This window comes from Lichtheimia ornata, assembly GCF_029851405.1.
Source record: "Lichtheimia ornata isolate CBS 291.66 chromosome Unknown scaffold00040, whole genome shotgun sequence".
NCBI lineage: Eukaryota > Fungi > Mucoromycota > Mucoromycetes > Mucorales > Lichtheimiaceae > Lichtheimia > Lichtheimia ornata.
The window spans coordinates 250,248-270,655 of NW_026695360.1; the positions used below are offsets into that span (position 1 = coordinate 250,248).

At 43.3% G+C, this 20,408-nt stretch overlaps 4 protein-coding genes across 4 annotated transcripts; 3 read left to right on the forward strand and 1 right to left on the reverse strand.

Annotated features, from left to right (window-relative positions):
• Positions 1–80: 80 nt before the first annotated feature.
• Positions 81–1,148, reverse strand: O0I10_007977 (uncharacterized protein; the record flags this gene model as incomplete). The annotated part of the gene is made up of 4 exons (XM_058487984.1): positions 81–203; positions 273–308; positions 370–878; positions 947–1,148. The coding sequence occupies 4 exons, from the start codon at positions 1,146–1,148 to the stop codon at positions 81–83; spliced, it is 870 nt and encodes a 289-aa protein (XP_058341322.1).
• Positions 1,149–1,209: 61 nt separating this feature from the next.
• O0I10_007978 (uncharacterized protein) lies at positions 1,210–5,300 on the forward strand (the record flags this gene model as incomplete). Its single annotated transcript, XM_058487985.1, has 15 exons — positions 1,210–1,242; positions 1,303–1,346; positions 1,406–1,527; positions 1,588–1,715; positions 1,774–2,117; positions 2,170–2,466; positions 2,528–2,660; positions 2,712–2,806; positions 2,857–2,995; positions 3,051–3,308; positions 3,361–3,817; positions 3,887–4,113; positions 4,167–4,416; positions 4,469–4,587; positions 4,638–5,300. The coding sequence occupies 15 exons, from the start codon at positions 1,210–1,212 to the stop codon at positions 5,298–5,300; spliced, it is 3,309 nt and encodes a 1,102-aa protein (XP_058341323.1).
• A 9,642-nt stretch (positions 5,301–14,942) lies between these two features.
• O0I10_007979 (40S ribosomal protein S4) lies at positions 14,943–16,119 on the forward strand (the record flags this gene model as incomplete). The annotated part of the gene is made up of 4 exons (XM_058487986.1): positions 14,943–14,945; positions 15,041–15,110; positions 15,271–15,459; positions 15,590–16,119. The coding sequence occupies 4 exons, from the start codon at positions 14,943–14,945 to the stop codon at positions 16,117–16,119; spliced, it is 792 nt and encodes a 263-aa protein (XP_058341324.1).
• A 377-nt stretch (positions 16,120–16,496) lies between these two features.
• On the forward strand, positions 16,497–19,887 carry O0I10_007980 (uncharacterized protein; the record flags this gene model as incomplete). Its single annotated transcript, XM_058487987.1, has 11 exons — positions 16,497–16,621; positions 16,672–16,716; positions 16,772–16,860; positions 16,922–17,124; positions 17,181–17,308; positions 17,362–17,512; positions 17,570–17,611; positions 17,671–18,111; positions 18,171–18,466; positions 18,534–19,084; positions 19,166–19,887. 11 exons carry the CDS (start codon positions 16,497–16,499, stop codon positions 19,885–19,887), a joined length of 2,793 nt encoding a protein of 930 aa, XP_058341325.1.
• Positions 19,888–20,408: the final 521 nt, after the last annotated feature.

Genomic DNA, 20,408 nt, shown 5'->3' on the forward strand with positions numbered 1-20,408 from the left:
TCAATCTAAGATGTGTTCAATAATGAATCCATGTTGTTTATATTACACTTTGGAATAAAAGAAGAGCTATACACGCATGACTAATAATCAAGTTCGCCAGTGTACACAGTGGAGCGTGGTGTCGATGTACCAATTCCAGGTTCTTCTTCATCGAAATATCGATCTTCCATGTCTTGGCCTTGTTGTGTGAGATCATCATAAGCCTAATAACAATAAATACGGAGGATATTGAGTACCCTGATCACATGATTCAAGCGCTACTATGTATTTACCTCATTCATGTCCACTTTGCTGTAATCAAATTCAGGCTAATGAAAAGAGAGTCAATAACCTATTTGCAGAACATCGATGCTAGGTGTCACTGCTTACATCTTTCCCTGCCAAAAACCGCTCTTCAAGTAAACGTATCAGCTCCTGACGTTGACTCTCCCGAAACTCGGCTTCTTCATGTTGAGTATCTTCTGCTGGTTGATTTGAAGGCAAGGCCCCAGTACGATCATCAGACATTGGTGTATCTTGGACATCCTCCTCTTCATCTTCGCTTTCTTCTTCCTCCTCAAATTGTTCCTCTTCAATGATTTTCTGTTTTCGGACTTGTTCACTTGCATAATGCCGATCAATGTTACTAAGAACACGCTGCACAAGGGTAACATCGTTGGCAAATGGCATCGTTTTTTCTTGCTCGGATTGATATTGCCCCACGTATTGCTCATACAAGACGGGTTCACGTTGCTGCATAGAGTCATCAGAAAAGTAGGAGGATTCACGAAGGTGTCGTTTGAGGTATTCATATCGACGATTGCTGACAATGCGTTGTTGTGGTTTGCTTGGCTCATCCATCAATTGTTGTAGATAAAAGTCAACTTCATAATCGAGATCTGCATACATCGATCATTCAGCGTCATTACTTTTTAGAGAGCATAGCTCGTTTGATTATATAACATACCGCGTAGAGGTTGAAAGTATTCGAGAATGGCACGTGGTAGATATTGTCCCCATCGACTAAGGAATAAACCTGGGTCTCCCTCGGCGACTCTTGCCATAGTTGCGATCTTTTCTTCATTGCTGGGCTCGGGTTCGTCTGCTTGTAATGACTTGAACGGAATGGCGTCCACATTGGCTTGTACGTATGCTATGACGGGATCCATGATCAAAAAAGAGAAAAGGCGGAGTAGTGGGTCTCACGACGGTTGTCCTCTTCTTTTAGCAATGCAACTTTCGAGATCAAGTGCCATGGAGGCTGTCTTTCAGGCAAGTTAACCAATGCAAGCAGAGAATGAAATGGGCTAATGTAATAGATAGGCTGATCTGGATGGTGCACTCGAGTATTTGACACGGGTACCAAGGTGGGATAAAAGTGCCAACAAAGGTATGACACAAACGCTAACGGTACGCTTTATTCCAGCAACGCTGCCACGGATATCTTACAAGATACTTTCCGGTCAACGCTCAAATATTATGGTCACTCCCATGAAGCACGTGTCGCGTTAAGTCGAGTCTTATTTCGTGCATGGCATTTTAAAGATGGTACGTTGATTGCATCCTTTTATCACATGTCCCTGCTATTGACGCATATGTAACACGAAGTTAGCCGATCTGATTTCTCTGTATCACGATTCGAACGTGGAATTACGACAAGAGAGTTCTTGGCATTGATGGATGACAATGATTTATTCATTCATATTATGGGAGATGTTTACCTATTACCATATCAAGTAAGTTGAATAGCATGTAAGCTCTTTGTGTAGGTAGACTCATTCATTCATTGTTTAGGATGCTTTAGCAGTACTTCAAGAGATGATGGGCTCTGATGATCGGCACGCTACTCGTTTTCTGGTGCCCTATATGAGAATCGCCAATTCTATAGCACACGACCGAGATTTCATGGATGCTATTGCTTTCATCACAGCGGGCCAATTTGTTTCTTCAGGAGACGAGTCCATCAAGTTACAGAAGTTGCTTGCGGAGCAATTGAAAACGTGCAAGCCGAGTCGCAAGATCTATCTTTTAAGGATCCAGGACGTTTGTCTTCCCAGTTCTTTTGCATCAAAAGCACCTGACAACCAATTACAGCATAAACGACGCCGTATCCATGTCAATACCCAACAAAACACAACGTAAGCATCTATCAGTAGAGCGATGGCAGCAGTATTCAAGGATGATTTATAGTATCACCAACATCAAAGAAGAATGGAGAGACAATGATCACGCCATGGCATTCATCCTCTTGTGTGAGCGTATGCAAGAAATGTCACGTCCATTTCCATCATTAGCCATTAAGGAATGCTTGGATCATATCAAGATGCTACCAGATCACGTGTTCGATGCTCTTCAGCAGACATTATCCCAAAGCGATGACGCCTTATCACATTGCAAACAACAATGCCTGAATGCTTTACATGATCAGCACCCTTCATGGCAATCTATTCTCAAGTTGATGGTGCAATACACTGATCTTTGGATTGAGTAAGTGAATACCCATCAAATACTCTCAGCGAAGAAATGGTTTATTTATCTACTTGCGCAGGGAATGGATACAACCCAATGTCATGGACGTCTTTGTGACGATCATACGGGATAATCATATGATTATTGATTGCTATCATAACCTTTATAAGGCGCTATATCGGATACCCGCACAAAAGCAAGAGCAAGTCAAAGTAAGTAGTGGCTATTTCGATTCCTTTGGACATGTATTAACGCAAACAAAGATGGAGCAGCTATGCCGCTTCTTTCGTAAATTGCTGGAGAGCATTGACAACAAGAATGAACTGATGGCGATTCGGGATTATATCTTTCAGCACATGTAAGTAAATGCACCGCCGCTAAGGATATATCAATAATGAGTTTTAAAAGGACGTTATACCATGGTGTCGAATACAACCTCTTCAATGGATTCCAGGAGCTGGATTTTAACGGCGAGCTTACAAGACTTCTCAACCAGTGCTCTAACAAGCATGTTAGCTGGGATCATGCTACAAAAGGTCTTACAGTGGTACGTGAGGTGGGCGGTTGCCAAATGATTTCCGTGTCTTATTAATGGCCTGAAGCTTTCAATATTTTGGCCTTACAAAGTTATCAGCGAGATTGCTTCTCAATGTGTGGTGAATCAAGACAAGCAAAAGACAATGATACCAGTATTACGGCAACTCGGTGGTCTCGCCAAGTTAGGGATCTCGCATGATGGAAAGAGTACAACGCTTCTTGGCCACTATCTGCAAGCCCTGATATCACAGTCAGAATTGGATTTCTTACGTGTCAATGTATCTGCTATTGCTTCATTGTTTAAAATGTGTTGCAGCTCCCCGGTAGGTAAAGCAAACATCATTACAAATGAAAAGTGCTAATTTTTGTGTTTAGAATTCATCTTTTGAAGAATACCCTGGTATCCTTATTCCTCGAGATCACGTGCGGACCGATCAAAATGTCTTGTTCGATTCTACGGATTTCATTGTTGATGAGCTTCCTCTATTACTTTCAGCAAAAGATGACCAGTGGACAATGATGGAATTGGGTTTGCGCATACTCGATGCCCTTTATGGAAGCGATAAGATGCAACACGAGAGATTCAGGGATGCCAACGTGATCAAGTCAGCCATTTTATCCAATGCAGCACCGGTTGATTTATGCTTTGCTTTGACAGAAGTACTGGAAAACAGATATACGCTAGACCAATCAACAGCACCTTCGATACAGCTATTGGAAATGGCATTCAACCTCTTGCAAACTACATTACACTCTTTGATGCAAAGCACCGATATCATTTCCTCCGAAGATGTTGTCAATGGAATATTCGCTCAACTTGAAATGAATTATGGTATGTGATTCATGCAACACGATGAAGAATGCCTATGCAAGGGCTTCATTGACATGATTCAATCCATAGATTGGAGGACGTGTATGCTGTGGAGCGACTTTCAATTTACGCTGCAAAAGCGACATGACCCCACCAAAGCGAAACTATCGATACCGAGATCTCTTCAGCCCATGGTTGATACCCTCGACGGCACCTGTCGCCTTTATGGAACCATGTCGCACGCACACCAAACATGTTGGGATGTATTATTTGATACATGCAAGCTATCGCCACTATTCATAGAGAAGCTTTTTTCGGTGGGTTGATCCATCTTCTACCAAATATCATTGGAACTAATTGTGCTCCTTAGACCAAGCATGTGTGGAAACACCATCTGAAGACTCTCTACCAACACCCGATGGAAGATAAGATCGTGACACACCATCTTTACCAAAGCCTTTTCCCCAGCTTATCGCTCAGCGTCAGCGTCGAGTACGAACAATTGCTAGTCGACTTTCTCGATCACCTCTATGATTCATTTGATGCACATCACGTGGTTGTCGACTTTGCATATGCCAATGATGCTTTGAGCCCATTTGCCAAGATGCTTACGAAAAGGGGTAAGGATGATTACCATTTTGGATACAATCCATTTCTTACAAGGTATCATAGATGCGAAGATCTTTTACAAAGTGCTTTATTGCACCAATCTACTTGGGAAAAAGTGTCCTCCTGATGCATCAAAAGGGTCTCAAGCATACTTTGTCAATTGCATTGTGAGGATATTACAGGTAGGTTATAGGGATATACATCAATGATTTGAGCTAACTTTATCATTCAGGGAATACACAGCTGGGCCGATCCCTTCCCCCATTATGCACAGAACCCAAGTTTGAATAGCGTGCGCGATGACATGTACACTGACCCATATGCAAGCAAGAACGTGGCTGGGATTTATGATGGCGAAGATCAACCTCTCGAAGAATACGATATGGAAAACCCACAAGCTTCGGCACATCAAGTTGTAGTCGTTGATGTATTCTATCCACTCTACAACGACGAGATGGCTTCCAGGAAAGCGTTATCGTTATTGACATTGTGCTTGGTGTGTGAATCTATCCTGCAAGTGGGCGACGATGATGACAACGAATTGGGCGAATCTATCCGCGTGTTTATGCTACAAATCATTGAAGGTTTACGCGATACCCGACAACGTCGAATGTTTCGTGAGCTCGCTGCGACTCAACTAAAATCGAGACTTGTTAAATGGAGGAAGGCTAGTGGTCAAAAGCGGCGTGCTATACTACGACCTTTGCTATCAGATCAAGAAGAGAGGTTAATGATATCTTATTTCTCGAAACTTGGACCAGAACGATCAAATGCTTTGCTTGGGTTGTTACAAGAGGAGCAACAACAAGTGTCATCTCGTGGAAAGAAAGCCAAGAAGCACATCGCTATATACTGTGTCCCTCCTCACAACAAGCCAAAATCAACATCATCGTAGCCATAGCAATTGTAAAGTGAATGTACCTCCTGCTGTATACTAATAAAGAAGGTCTAAATCATAAAAAAATGGAACGTGTATTACGGCATATCGACAAGATCTCATCCCACAAAAAAAGGGAGGTCTATTAGACTATCAAACGCAACCTTTGTTCAAGATACAATGAATCAACCTGACTCTTTATCTTCCTCTCCACTTTGCTATACCGTAAGTCATTCTATAATACAATGCTTCAGTAAGGTCTCTTCCAGTTACAAATGGTTGACAACGCATCTCTCGTACTCGTGAAAGTAATACTTTAATCCCAACATCATTCACAAGAGATAGATTGAGAAGTGTACAATGAATTGCTTCAATTGGGTGGGGGAGATGTCTATCCTTTGGGTGAGCATTGTGCAAAGGTGCATGATGGCGAATTATATGATGCATGGCGTGCCAAGTCATGGATTTGGATGATGATGGCTGTACATGATTGACAGGTTGCATAAAGGATGATGATAGTAGCTGCTACGTGTACATGATGTGAAGTACGAGAATTGGATGCACCCAATCGTTCAGGATGATGCACCAAGCTTAATGGTCAAGTTGACAACGCTCTTTTTCCACGTATTGCACATGTCCAGACCCTTCCATTCCATGTACCCATTTCCATATCCATATCCATATCCATATCCATCATAGGAATTCGATTGTATTGAAACAAGTTGATACACGTAAAGAAAGCTGCTCCTAAACAATGGCTATCTGCTGTCCACGTGAACAAGGCCGTAAGGCAAGTTGCTGCAAGTAAAGAACGCTGTTGGAGACAATATAGTAAAGACCTTGCTAATAGCAATTGCTGGAATGGATGCTGTTACGTTTGGTGGTGATAGAAGAGTGTACAAGGGAACGTGAAGTGTCAAGAAACGCGGGTGCTGTAGTGGAGTGTACACGCCCATGAACTTGCCATTCAGTCAATGACAATCGGATCAAGACAATCGTAGGATTGACATGGTGGGTTGAAGCAAGGCAATCGTTCGCAGGTGGTAGTTGTATACTTGAATGGGCCAACCGTTGAGAATGGGAGGAAGAGAAAATAAAGTGGGAGTGGAAGGAGTGGAAGTCAAATAGATTTTCCTGATGCCTTGAATGATACTTCTTTGTTCGAGCGTTGTTCAGTCAAATCCCCTCGGATCATGAAAGTTAAATGATGGGCATGCGGGGCTGGAGCAAGACAATCGTTCGTATGCATTGGACTGGACAACAAAGGTGAATGGGAGGAGTGGGCTATTAACTGGCAGCTTACAAATAACTTTGCAAAATGATTTTTCTCATATTAGATGATACTTCTGTGTTTGAGCGTTGTTCAGTCAAATCCCCTCGGATCAAGAAAGTTGAATGATGAGCATGATGGTCTGGAGCAGGACAATCGTTCACATCCGTTGTTTTGGGCAACAAAGGTGAATGGGAGGAATGGGCTGTTAGCCGGCAGGTTACAAATAACTTACCCATTTGATTCTTCTGATATTGGATGATGTTTCTGTGTTTGAGCGTTGTTCAGTCAAATCCACTCGGATCAAGAAAGTTCAATGATGGAAATGATGAGCTGGAGCAGGACAAGCGTTCGTATGCATTGGATTGGGCAACAATGGAGAAAGGGAGGACTGGGTTATTGGCTGGCATTTGGAACTACGTATTCGTGATAGTGTACAAGTATCATGTACCATGCATCGCCTATGTTGACTGAAAGTTACACAAACACGCCCCTCTGCATCTTTGGCTATAGTCATACTACTTGACAATGAACAAAGAACTCTTTTCATATAGCATCACGCTTACAGCATATGTAAAACATAAAGGTGCCTGTATCTCCAAACTTTACAATGAAACGTGGGGTTTTTATTAGAGCAATGGGCTCGGCTTGGCCAACAGCACCTTGTGTGAAAGTTTTACGTTCATCGTGGCCAATCCCAGATTTCGCAATGTCGCCACCAGCCAAACTGGATCTGGGGGTCGACCTCTTCGACGACGACGACCAAAAAATATTTTTTGGGCTGTTTGCGACATTGAACGCGAAACTTTCACACAAGATGCTGTTGAAGCTGACCGAGCCCAACAACAATAAAAACCCACGTTTTCGATAGCCAAGTTTGGAGATACAGGCACCTTTATGTTGTAAGCGTGATGCTATAGGAAGAAGTGGTCTTTGTTCATTGTAAAGTAGGTGGACCCTGACGGTAAAAGATGCAGAGGGTCGTGTTGTGTAACACAGCTACGTTTGCATGAATGAAAGGGTCAATGTATAATTACTTTATGGATCATCTAGGAACAGGCATGTATTGCTAGCTAACGGCCACTTTATCCAATCATCATTGTTGCGAGATCCACTGCATGCGGACGATGCCCCTGCTCTAGACATTCATTTCCATGATTAAAGTAGGTTGATCCGAGCTGATTTGGCCCCAGGCTGCGGTCAAAGAGAGATTACATCACTCCGGACATAAAGCACGCTCGATGTAGCTCAACCGATGAAACCTTGTGTGAATAACTCAACCAAATCAGCTCGGATCAACCTACTTTGTCCATGGAAGTGGTGTCTGAGCAGGAGCATCGTCCACCTATAGAATGCACAAAAGTTGGGAATGCACAAAGTGGCTATTAGCTGCCAATGTATGACGCATGAAAATGAGGGTTATTTTCATCATGCATTGTTCCTGAAGGGAAATCCTGACTTTTTAGCTGAGTTACCCAAAGAGGTCCTTCTGCATCTTTGGCTCTCCAAGGTCTAGCTACATGGCAATGAACCGAGAATACTTCTCCATAATAGCATCACGCTTACAAACATAAAGGTGCCTGTATCTCCGAACTTTACAATGAAACGTGTGGTTTTTATTAGAGCAATGTGCTCGGCGGTAGCAACACCTTGTGTAGAAAGTTTCACGATCAAGCTTGCCAATCCCAGATTTCGCAATGTCGCTACCAGCCAAACTGGATCTGGGTCGTCCTCTTCGACGACGACGACGACCAAAAATATTTTTTGGGCTGTTTGCGACATTGAACACGAAACTTTCACACAAGGTGCTGTTGGCCAAGCCGAGAGCCCATTGCTCTAATAAAAACCCCGTTTCATTGCTAAAGTTTGGAGATACAGGCACCTTTATGTTTGTAAGCGTGATGCTTGTAAGGAAGTGGTCTTTGTTCAATGTCAAGTTGCTGGACCCTGGCAGAGCAAAAGATGCAGAGGGACCTCTTTGTATAACTCAGCTACTTTGCATGACTGGAAGGATGGAAGGATGATACTATACTGTTGACAAAAGCCCGTACATTGCGAGCTAACAGCCATTTCTTCACAATAGCCACTGTCCACTCTATGACATGAGCGATTCTCCTGCTTCGAACATTCATTTCCATGATTGGATTATGTTGATCCAGTTGATTTGGCTGAGCTACGCTCATACAGGATACTTCAGTTAAACAACATAGAGCATGGTTAGATGTGTGGATTGATGTAATCCCTCTTTGGCTGTATCTCGGTCAAATCAACTCGGATCAACATAATCCAATAATGGAAATGAATGTCTGAAGCAGGAGCATCGTTCCACTGTCATAGAACGGGCAACATTGCTAATTGTGAGGAAATGGCTGTTAGCTCGCAATGTATGGGATATTGTCAATAGTATACAGTATCATCCTTCCATCCTTCCAGTCATGCAAAGTAGCTGAGTTATACAAAGAGGTCCCTCTGCATCTTTTGCTCTGCCAGGGTCCAGCAACTTGACATTGAACAAAGACCACTTCCCATATAGCATCACGCTTACTTATGGGAGTGCCTGTATCTCCAAACTTTACAAATGGTATTAAGGGTTTTTATTAGAGCAATGGGCTCGGCTTGGCCAACAGCACCTTGTGTGAAAGTTTGTGTTCAATGTCGCAAACAGCCCAAAAAATATTTTTTGGTCGTCGTCGTCGTCGAAGAGGTCGACCCCCAGATCAGTTTGGCTGGTGGCGACATTACGAAATCTGGGATTGGCCACGATCAACGTGAAACTTGCACCCAAGGTGCTGTTGGCCAAGCCGAAGCCATTATGTAAAACCCCACGTTTCATTGTAAAGTTTAGAGATACAGGCACGCCTTTATGTTTTACATATGCTGTAAGCGTGATGCTATATGAGTGGTGCTTGTCATCGTCATGTAGTAGCCAAAGATGCAGAGGGACTTGTTGGTGTAACAAAGCTGAGGGCAGGGCTTGAAGAGTTCTTATTGGCGGAAAGTGCATAACGGATCCTCCCCCTATAGAAGATCCGCCTATGAAAGACCTCATGGGATTCTTTTCGAGTAAAGCCATGGTATGATTAACCAGCCAAAAATGATCAATGCAACAGAGAGTATGAGGAGAGGTGAGTATTTATTCTCTCCAGGATACGTTCCTATGCAAAGTTATACATACAAGCGCATGCTGAAGGTTGTCGTAGGGGAAAAGCACATGTATGTACTCGTATCACATTGTATCAGAGCTCACTCTTTCGTAAACGTAATGTTGAGCTTACAATGGAACAATCTTCTGTAGCAAGCACTATTGTTGGGTATCATTACTATGGATTTATTATCTTTGAAAATACAAGCGTCTATTTAAACATCTATACAGTACACTGAGAATTGCCACAGTCTATGGTCTAGCAGTATATGAACAAGTAAGCTTTAATGAATGTACATGATAAAAGGAACAAAAGTGTCTCGATACAGTAATATAGTCGATCTAATCTCGCTTTGCAACTTTCACCTTTCTATCACTCTTTTCCTTCAGAAACCAATCAGTGGATCACATGAAATCAGCGGGTATCGTTGTGTCATTGTATTCTTGGTTGCTGCCGTCATAAGCATCTTCATCCACGATCTCAAATTAGTTGCTGTGCGTGTCTTGACTTCAACATTCCAATATCATCCATGGCAACAAGCCGCCTTTCAATCAAAGACATAAGCCCTCTTATGTATACCATCCAATCCATCGTCATCTCAGCCGCACCCATCATGTAACATGGTCCATCCCTCTTTGCTGACGACGTCACCAAGTAGCCAAAACTACATTTCAGGATCACCTATCACTCTGCTTGATTGCATCCGTCCATCCATCCATAACAATTGCAAATCCAACATGTCGATATAAAGAACTCCTGGGATCGCTTGCTGACGTGCTTCCTTTCCCATCGTGCTCTTCGTCTATCTTTCTTGGTCATTTTCTTTGTCGGTCAATCAGGTGAAGAATGCTTGTAATAGTAGTTGATGGTTGATATGGCATCCACAGGGATCCATACGTATTAAATCAAGGTGTTGCACGTAAATAAAGCTGCTTCTATACAATGGCTAGTTGCTGTTCACGTAGAAAAGGCTGCAGAGGCATGTTGCTACCAAGTAACGTTTGGTTGTGGAAGAAGTGAGCAAGAGAACGTGTGTTGTAGTAAAGTGACAAGGTTGCGAATGCTGTTTGAGACAATGGAGCAAACGCATGCTAATAGCAACCACGGAATGAATGCTGTTACGTTTGATAGTGGTAGTTGTGGGTTGTCAAGAGACGCAGGTGTTGTATGGGTGCACACGCCATGGACTTGCCATTCAGTCAGAGGCTCTCGGATCAAGACAATCGTATGCTTGATATGATGGATTGAAGCAGGACCAATCGTTTGCAGGTTGTAGTTGTATACTTGAATGGGGCAACAGTTGAGAATGGGAGGAGAAGAGACAAGAAGTTATGGGAGTGGAAGGAGTGGAAATTAAATAGGTCAAACACCTCTTGTATAAATGCATGAACGCTGTACATCAATCCTTGATTATGAGATTGCCCCTCTAGAACCTGAAACCTTCACACAAGATGCTCTTGTTCATGCTGATCACGTTACTTTAACAAAACCTCATGCTTCATTATGAAAGTGTTTAATGGAAGCGTCCCAAATGTAGAAGACATGATGAAACGGATGTGTATGGTCCATAGCCTCGAGATTGGCTATCTCGAACTTTTAACTTTCACGCCCAGATGTGGATCAATGGGAGATGTAGATGTATGGAGCCATTATTTTCTTGTGCGACACGGGTCAGTACTTGCTTCGTTCAGTTACGTATTGCTCATGACAGGGTTGCGTACCTGTCATGCATTGTTCCTGAAGTCCTGACTTTTTAGCTGAGTTACCCAAAGAGGTCCTTCTGCATCTTTGGCTCTCCAAAGATCTAGCTACATAGCAATGAACAAAGACCACTTCTCATATAGCATCACGCTTACAAACATAAAGGTGCCTGTATCTCCGAACTTTACAATGAAACGTGGTTTTATTAGAGCAATGTGCTCGGCTTGGCTTCAACAGCACCTTGTGTGAAAGTTTCACGATCAAGCTTGCCAATCCCAGATTTCGCAATGTCGCTACCAACCAAACTGGATCTGGGGGTCGTCCTCTTCGACGACGACGACGACAAAAATATTTTTGGGCTGTTTGCGACATTGAACACGAAAACTTTCACCTGGGGTGCTGTTGGCCAAGCCGAGCCAGCTGCTCTAGCCGGCCCACGTTTCATTGTAAAGTTTGGAGATACAGGCGCAGCATGTTTGTAAGCGGCTGTTATGGGAAGTGGTCTTTGTTCAATGTCAAGTTGCTGGACCTGGCAGAGCAAAAGATGCAGAGGGTTTCTTTGTACTCAGCTACTTTACATGACTGGAAGGATGGAAGGATGATACTATATACTGTTGACAAAAGCCCGTACACATTGCGAGCTAACAGCCATTTCTTCACAATAGCCACTGTTGTCCACTCTATGACATGTGAGCGATTCTCCTGCTTCAGACATTCATTTCCATGATTGGATTATGTTGATCCGAGTTGATTTGGCTGAGCTACGCTCATACAAGGTTACTTCAGTTAAACAACATAGAGCATGGTTAGATGTGTGGATTGATGTAATCCCTCTTTGGCTGTATCTCGGTCAAATCAACTCGGATCAACATAATCAATAATGGAAATGAATGTCTGAAGCAGGAGCATCGTTCCACTGTCATAGAACGGGCAACATTGCTAATTGTGAGGAAATGGCTGTTAGCTCGCAATGTATGGGATATTGTCAATAGTATACAGTATCATCCTTCCATCCTTCCAGTCATGCAAAGTAGCTGAGTTATACAAAGAGGTCCCTCTGCATCTTTTGCTCTGCCAGGGTCCAGCAACTTGACATTGAACAAAGACCACTTCCCATATAGCATCACGCTTACAAACATAAAGGTGCCTGTATCTCCAAACTTTACAATGAAACGTGGGGTTTTTATTAGAGCAATGGGCTCGGCTTGGCCAACAGCACCTTGTGTGAAAGTTTTGTGTTCAATGTCGCAAACAGCCCAAAAAATATTTTTTGGTCGTCGTCGTCGTCGAAGAGGTCGACCCCCAGATCCAGTTTGGCTGGTGGCGACATTACGAAATCTGGGATTGGCCACGATCAACGTGAAACTTGCACCCAAGGTGCTGTTGGCCAAGCCGAAGCCATTGCTCTATTAAAAACCCCACGTTTCATTGTAAAGTTTAGAGATACAGGCACCTTTATGTTTTACATATGCTGTAAGCGTGATGCTATATGGAAGGTGGTGCTTGTCATCGTCATGTAGTAGCCAAAGATGCAGAGGGACTTGTTGGTGTAACAAAGCTGAGGGCAGGGCTTGAAGAGTTCTTATTGGCGGAAAGTGCATAACGGATCCTCCCCCTATAGAAGATCCGCCTATGGTAGACCTCATGGGATTCTTTTCGAGTAAAGCCATGGTATGATTAACCAGCCAAAAATGATCAATGCAACAGAGAGTATGAGGAGAGGTGAGTATTTATTCTCTCCAGGATACGTTCCTATGCAAAGTTATACATACAAGCGCATGCTGAAGGTTGTCGTAGGGGAAAAGCACATGTATGTACTCGTATCACATTGTATCAGAGCTCACTCTTTCGTAAACGTAATGTTGAGCTTACAATGGAACAATCTTCTGTAGCAAGCACTATTGTTGGGTATCATTACTATGGATTTATTATCTTTGAAAATACAAGCGTCTATTTAAACATCTATACAGTACACTGAGAATTGCCACAGTCTATGGTCTAGCAGTATATGAACAAGTAAGCTTTAATGAATGTACATGATAAAAGGAACAAAAGTGTCTCGATACAGTAATATAGTCGATCTAATCTCGCTTTGCAACTTTCACCTTTCTATCCTCTTTTCCCTTCCAGAAACCAATCAGTGGATCACATAGAATCAGCGGGTATCGTTGTGTCATTGTATTCTTGGTTGCTGCCGTCATAAGCATCTTCATCCACGATCTCAAATTAGTTGCTGTGCGTGTCTTGACTTCAACATTCCAATATCATCCATGGCAACAAGCCGCCTTTCGTCAAAGACATAAGCCCTCTTATGTATACCATCCAATCCATCGTCATCCTCAGCCGCACCCATGTAACATGGTCCATCCCTCTTGCTGACGACATCTCAAGTAGCCAAAACTACATTTCAGGATCACCTATCACTCTGCTTGATTGCATCCGTCCATCCATCCATAACCATTGCAAATCCAACATGTCGATATAAAGAACTCCTGGGATCGCTTGCTGACGTGCTTCCTTTCCCATCGTGCTCTTCGTCTATCTTTCTTGGTCATTTTCTTTGTCGGTCAATCAGGTGAAGAATGCTTGTAATAGTAGTTGATGGTTGATATGGCATCATCCACAGGGATCCATACGTATTAAATCAAGGTGTTGCACGTAAATAAAGCTGCTTCTATACAATGGCTAGTTGCTGTTCACGTAGAAAAGGCTGCAGGGCATGTTGCTGCAAGTAACGTTTGGTTGTGGAAGAAGTGAGCAAGAGAACGTGTGTTGTAGTAAAGTGACAAGGTTGCGAATGCTGTTTGAGACAATGGAGCAAACGCATTGCTAATAGCAACCGCTGGAATGAATGCTGTTACGTTTGATAGTGGTAGTTGTGGGTTGTCAAGAGACGCAGGGTGTTGTATGGGTGCACACGCCATGGACTTGCCATTCAGTCAGAGGCTCTCGGATCAAGACAATCGTATGCTTGACATGATGGATTGAAGCAGGACAATCGTTTGCAGGTTGTAGTTGTATACTTGAATGGGGCAACAGTTGAGAATGGGAGGAGAAGAGACAAGAAGTTATGGGAGTGGAAGGAGTGGAAATTAAATAGGTCAAACACCTCTTGTATAAATGCATGAACGCTGTACATCAATCCTTGATTATGAGATTGCCCCTCTAGAACCTGAAACCTTCACACAAGATGCTCTTGTTCATGCTGATCACGTTGCTTTAATAAAAACCTCATGCTTCATTATGAAAGTGTTTAATGGAAGCGTCCCAAATGTAGAAGACATGATGAAACGGATGGCGTGTATGGTCCATAACCCTCGAGATTGGCTATCTCGAACTTGCAACTTTCACACTTGAATGTGGATCAATGGGAGATGTAGATGTATGGAGCCATTATTTTCTTGTGCGACACGGGTCGGCAAGTGGGATGGATTAAGGTGGCTTTTTGTCGGAGGAGGGAGGAAGGAGAATAATTTCATAAAACCTGCTGCTGCAAGGCAAAGAATCCAATCTCTCTCTCTCTCTCTCTTAACTACTACATTAACAATGGTATGTATTACGCTTCATCAAATGCATCTGCATGGATTAGATGAATGGATGATGGATGGATGAATGTGCTAACGGATGGATGAATGGATGTATAGGCTCGTGGTCCCAAAAAGCATATGAAGCGTTTGAATGCTCCCAAGCACTGGATGCTTGACAAGCTTCTCGGTAAGAATCCTCTTTTGATTTCTCGCTATTGGGATGGTGATGAATTGCAAAAAAATTATGTCAAGCTCAACAGTCCGATTTCAATGACGAATCGATTTTTGCTATACTGAATCCCTTGAAGCACGTGATTCAACATGTCACTCACTTGTTTAATGTCTAGGCTCGTACGCTCCTAAGCCCAGCGCTGGTCCTCACAAGACCCGTGAGTGCTTGCCACTCATCATCTTTTTGCGTAACCGCTTGAAGTATGCTTTGAACGGCCGTGAAGTCCAAGCTATCCTCATGCAACGTTTGGTCAAGGTTGACCACAAGGTCCGCACTGATTCTACCTTCCCTGCTGGTTTCATGGGTAAGTCATTGTTGTTGGAAAGGATGGGAAAATGGAGGGTGGTGGTGGGGGGATATCGTATTTGAGCGTGTGATTGATGGCGAGAGCTTTGACGAATCTCGGATGCTTTTTTTCGCTTGGTCATTTTCAGATGTTATTTCCATCGAAAAGACTGGTGAAAACTTCCGTCTCGTCTATGACGTTAAAGGTCGCTTCGCCATCCACCGCATTACCGATGAGGAGGCCAAGTACAAGTTGTGCCGTGTCAAGAAGATCACCATTGGCAAGAAGGGCATCCCTTACGCTGTTACCCACGATGGCCGCACCATGCGTTACCCCGATCCCGCTATCAAGGTCAACGACTCTGTCCGTTTCGATTTAGAGAACAACAAGATCACTGACTTTGTCAAGTTCGATGTTGGCAACGTCTGCATGGTTACCGGTGGTCGTAACATTGGTCGTGTTGGTATCATCACCCACCGTGAGAAGCACATTGGTGGTTTCGAGATTGTTCACGTCAAGGATTCTCTCGACCGTGTCTTTGCTACCCGCATCTCTAACGTCTTCGTCATTGGTGCCGGTAACAAGCCCTGGATCTCTCTTCCCAAGGGTAAGGGTGTCAAGCTCACCATTGCTGAAGAGCGTGATCGCCGCAGAGCTGCCGCTGCTGCTGCCCACTAAATGGACTCAATTAAATTGTATCCTTGTCAATAAAGTGCATTTCAACTTTGTATATACCCATGCTTTCACTTTACACAAACATTTGCTTTATTGATAATTTTGATGTCTACTATATAACCATTGTAATGATAATGTCGAGAACTTGATTGTCGCACTTGGCTATTGACAACAGGAGCACGTGATGGCACAATTACAACATCCATTTTATGTACAGGATAATACCGCCAATTTCGTTCTTGCTCTGACACAAGACCTTTTACTTTCATAACGCGCACATGCGATTTCCATGCCACCAGCCCTTGGTGCTTTTAGGCTTCCTAGCGATCGTTCAGCTTGCTGGCATAGCCCTCTTCGCTAGGGGATTCTTCCCTTACAAGATGTACCTACCTGGATTCAACAATGCCTCTCATACCCCATCCTGGCCAAACCAAAGTCGCGATCCGCTCATCATTGAACCAGAATTCGATCGGTTGGTATTCATGGTGGTCGATGCACTTCGAAAGTATGTATACAAGTTTGGTGTTGGTGAATGGTATCTTACATGTATTATAGCGACTTTATTCTCGGCGAAGACTCAGGATTTGACTTTGTCAAGAGGTATCTTCATATCACTATTGTGGATTACATGTTGCTCAATAAGCTATTCGTCTAGCCGTATCGTAGATGGTGGTGCGTTAGCTTTTACAGCCAAAGCAACAGCTCCAACTGTGACAATGCCGCGTATCAAAGCTCTCACCACAGGTAAGAACAATGTTGTCAATCATGCAGGGACGTTTTAGGGGCTGATCATCAAATACCAAAGGAACCATACCAAGCTTCTTGGATGCTATTCTCAATATTGCCGAGTCGGATACCAGCTCATCTTTGCAGCATCATGATAATTGGGTGCATCAGCTCAAGGCGTCAGGGAACAGGACGATACACTTTTTTGGAGATGATACATGGATCAGACTATTTCCAGGCACCTTCACCAAACATGATGGCACGACCTCGTTTTATGTGTCAGTAAGTATCACCAATGGCATATATATGGAAATAAGAGATTAATTGGTGTTGACTAGGATACAGTCGAGGTCGATTTGAATGTGACACGCCATATCAAACCTGTTCTCTCTGAGGAAGATTGGGATGCAGTCATTTTTCATTATCTTGGATTGGATCATGTGGGCCATTTGGGTGGACCATATAGGTAAGAATCAATTCTTTGTATACGATACATGTGATTAATGCGACTTTGTGTAGCCCGTTGATGCTTCCAAAACAGAAGGAGATGGATAAGGTGGTGGAGGATATCTATGAGATTGTGTCACGACAAGATGCACATCGTATATCGCAAAATCCTGATGCAAAAGGTACGCTCATTGTTCTTTGCGGCGATCATGGAATGAACGAGGTAAATGGTCTTCTTTGTATACGCTGCCCATCATGTACCAACATTTCATATTCAAAGGATGGCAACCATGGTGGTTCTTCTATTGGTGAAACATCAGCAGTAAGTCATCTTCTTGGTGGATCATGGTAAAAGTGCATGTGACTTACGTATCATTAAAGGCACTTGTCCTTTTAAGCCCACGCTTTGAATCGCGCCCTACAATCAAGCACAAACAATCATTCAATATCAACAAAGACGAACACAATGGACCATTTGGATTTCCTGTTATTGATCAGGTGGACTTGGTGCCGACACTCTCTTGTCTTTTTGGTATCCCGATACCCCGCAACAGCCTTGGGAAGGTTATTCCATCACTTTTCCTCAAGCAATCTGATCCATCACTATTGCTCCGAGCACTCCAACTCAACACATATCAGCTGGGAAATCTGATTGCTACCACAGACGTTTTTATTATCCCTCATCTCCACGGCACAGAAGACCCAACTTTGCTGCCTCATGCAGATGGAAAGTTTTACAGCAGAGGAGTCAATTACCACAAGCAGTTCATGGAAACAGCAAACATGGAATCTGCACAATTATCCATGGATGCCTATTTAAAGGTTTGTGATGCATGATTCTCATTGTTCAGGATGCATGGTAATAACCGTGATGCTTGTAGTTCATTGAATTCGCTCAAATGAGACTTACCAGCACTGCAAGTGATTACAATGAACTTGACATGCTAGCCGGTGTATTACTTATTCTTGTCAGTGCCTGGAGGCTTCAAAAATGGGCTATGCAACGATGGGAAAAGACCCGGACTCACGCACATCGTATGCCGTTCAGCAAAGCATTTGCAGTATTCGTGATTGCAGCATACATGGTCAGCATGTTTGCCAGCAGCTTCATCGAGGAAGAGCATATGACTTGGTATTATTGCACAGCCACAATGTTCTTATTACTTGCAATTGAAAGGTAAACAAATTGTGTGGAGAATAGGGATTTTGGAGGAGGAAAGCATCTAACACAATCATATCAATAGCTCTTGGTTATTGTCAATGGAGAAGCCATTCACCAAACGATTACAACTTGGGACCCTTTGTATTCTGCAAATGGCTTTGATACGAATTGGAATGGCTTGGGGCGATCGCAGCGTGCAAACAACATTATTGAAGACGTTGAGTAGTGGTGATCATATCCGGTGGCACTTGTTGGCCCTTTCATTGTCGATCTTTTTCGTGCTCGGTGTTACGAGAATATGGAAAATCAACATTGCAAACAATCAAGGGATCATGTCCGTTTCTTCGAGTGCCGGCTATATCCAATTGCTGTGCAAGCTAGGATTCATTTTGACGTTCGGCTTATATGCATTGATGGTCATGATTTACAAGATGCGTACGGACATTTCAGACAATGACGATATACCCGATGTCTATAAGGAGTGGATTTTGATATCACCAAACTTTGAGTTTGCAGCACAGCTGGATATGGTTAGCCTGGGTCGACTGGTGTACAATTATGCAGCAACAAGTGTACTCGTTTTGACAGCACTCGTATACGTGACCGAGCGTGCTAATGTGCTTCAATTAACAGGTAAGGAGGGAGATGGAGAGCATCACGTATGACAAAAGAAACTTGGAGAACATCGATTGACTGATGTGGAATCTTATGCAGGGGAAGACGCAAATGAAGATGATGATGAGCCGCTTCGCCACTCACTACAAACACGGCATTATCTGGATGCATTGCTGTACGCCGTCACACCTGTGTTGATCCTTTTCACGCGTACACAAAATGCTGTTTTGTTTGTATTGTACGCATCCCAATTCCATGTATGGCGACGATGGCAATATGCAGTGCTCTTCTCAGATGATGATGATCCAAAACCTAAACGACACATCCCAGGTTGGCTGTTGGCTGTTTTAATCACTTGCATGACACACTTGACATTTTTCATGACTGGTCATTCCAATTCGCTCGCTGCTGTGGATCTTAGCAATGCATACATTGGTGTGGATGGATACGATACGATGATCATCGGTGCGTTGACCTTCTGCTCCAATTGGTCAGCAAGTCTTTGGTGGGCCATTGCAGGATGGAGTCTAGTGATAGACAATGGTGTGGCTACCCAACCAAATCATGAGGAGGAAGATCGATCGGCTTTGGAAGATCGGTGGTACGACTACATCATCACACAATCTGCATTGTTCGCAATCTTCATCATGGTGCTTTCGTTCTCGGTGAGGTCCCTTCGTTATCATTTATTTGTATGGACTGTGTTCTCGCCCAAATACTTGTATCAGGTGGCATGGACTTGTTTATTCCATTGGATGGCCCAAGTCGTGCTGGGTACAGTGGTGGTGAAAATATATACCCGCGGTAAACAATCCTCGTAGGACATGCGATAGATAAGGAAGGAATAGCACTGCATACTCCCTTTTTCATTTAAATTGAGCACGGATAAATGTCAATAAAGGAATAGGTGGATTAGAAACAAAGATGTCACATCGATGTGCTATACGTAGCTTTCCCCTTTTCACGCCCTATTCCCACCGTTTGTGTTCTCGTTGTCTTTGATGATCTTAAAAAAGTGATGCTTGAAGAAAGAACAATCATGATCCTTATTGCAAGGTAGACCATTATCTACTACGGATGTGGCGTTCCGTTCTTTGTATGCACACGCACGGGCCTGCATACCAAAAACCTGGAGTATCTTGTGACTCGGCAGCTCGATTGCACCACCATGTACCCAAGCCCCACCCCCTTAATATACTCTTATCGTTGATTTCTTTGTGTTTTTATTTGGGCCCCTATTGACTCGTGATACATTTATTCCAAAAGGGAATTCACATAGAGCAGGGATGCGATGAACTAATGGGACATGTTGTACACGTACAATCAATGTATGTTTTTTGTT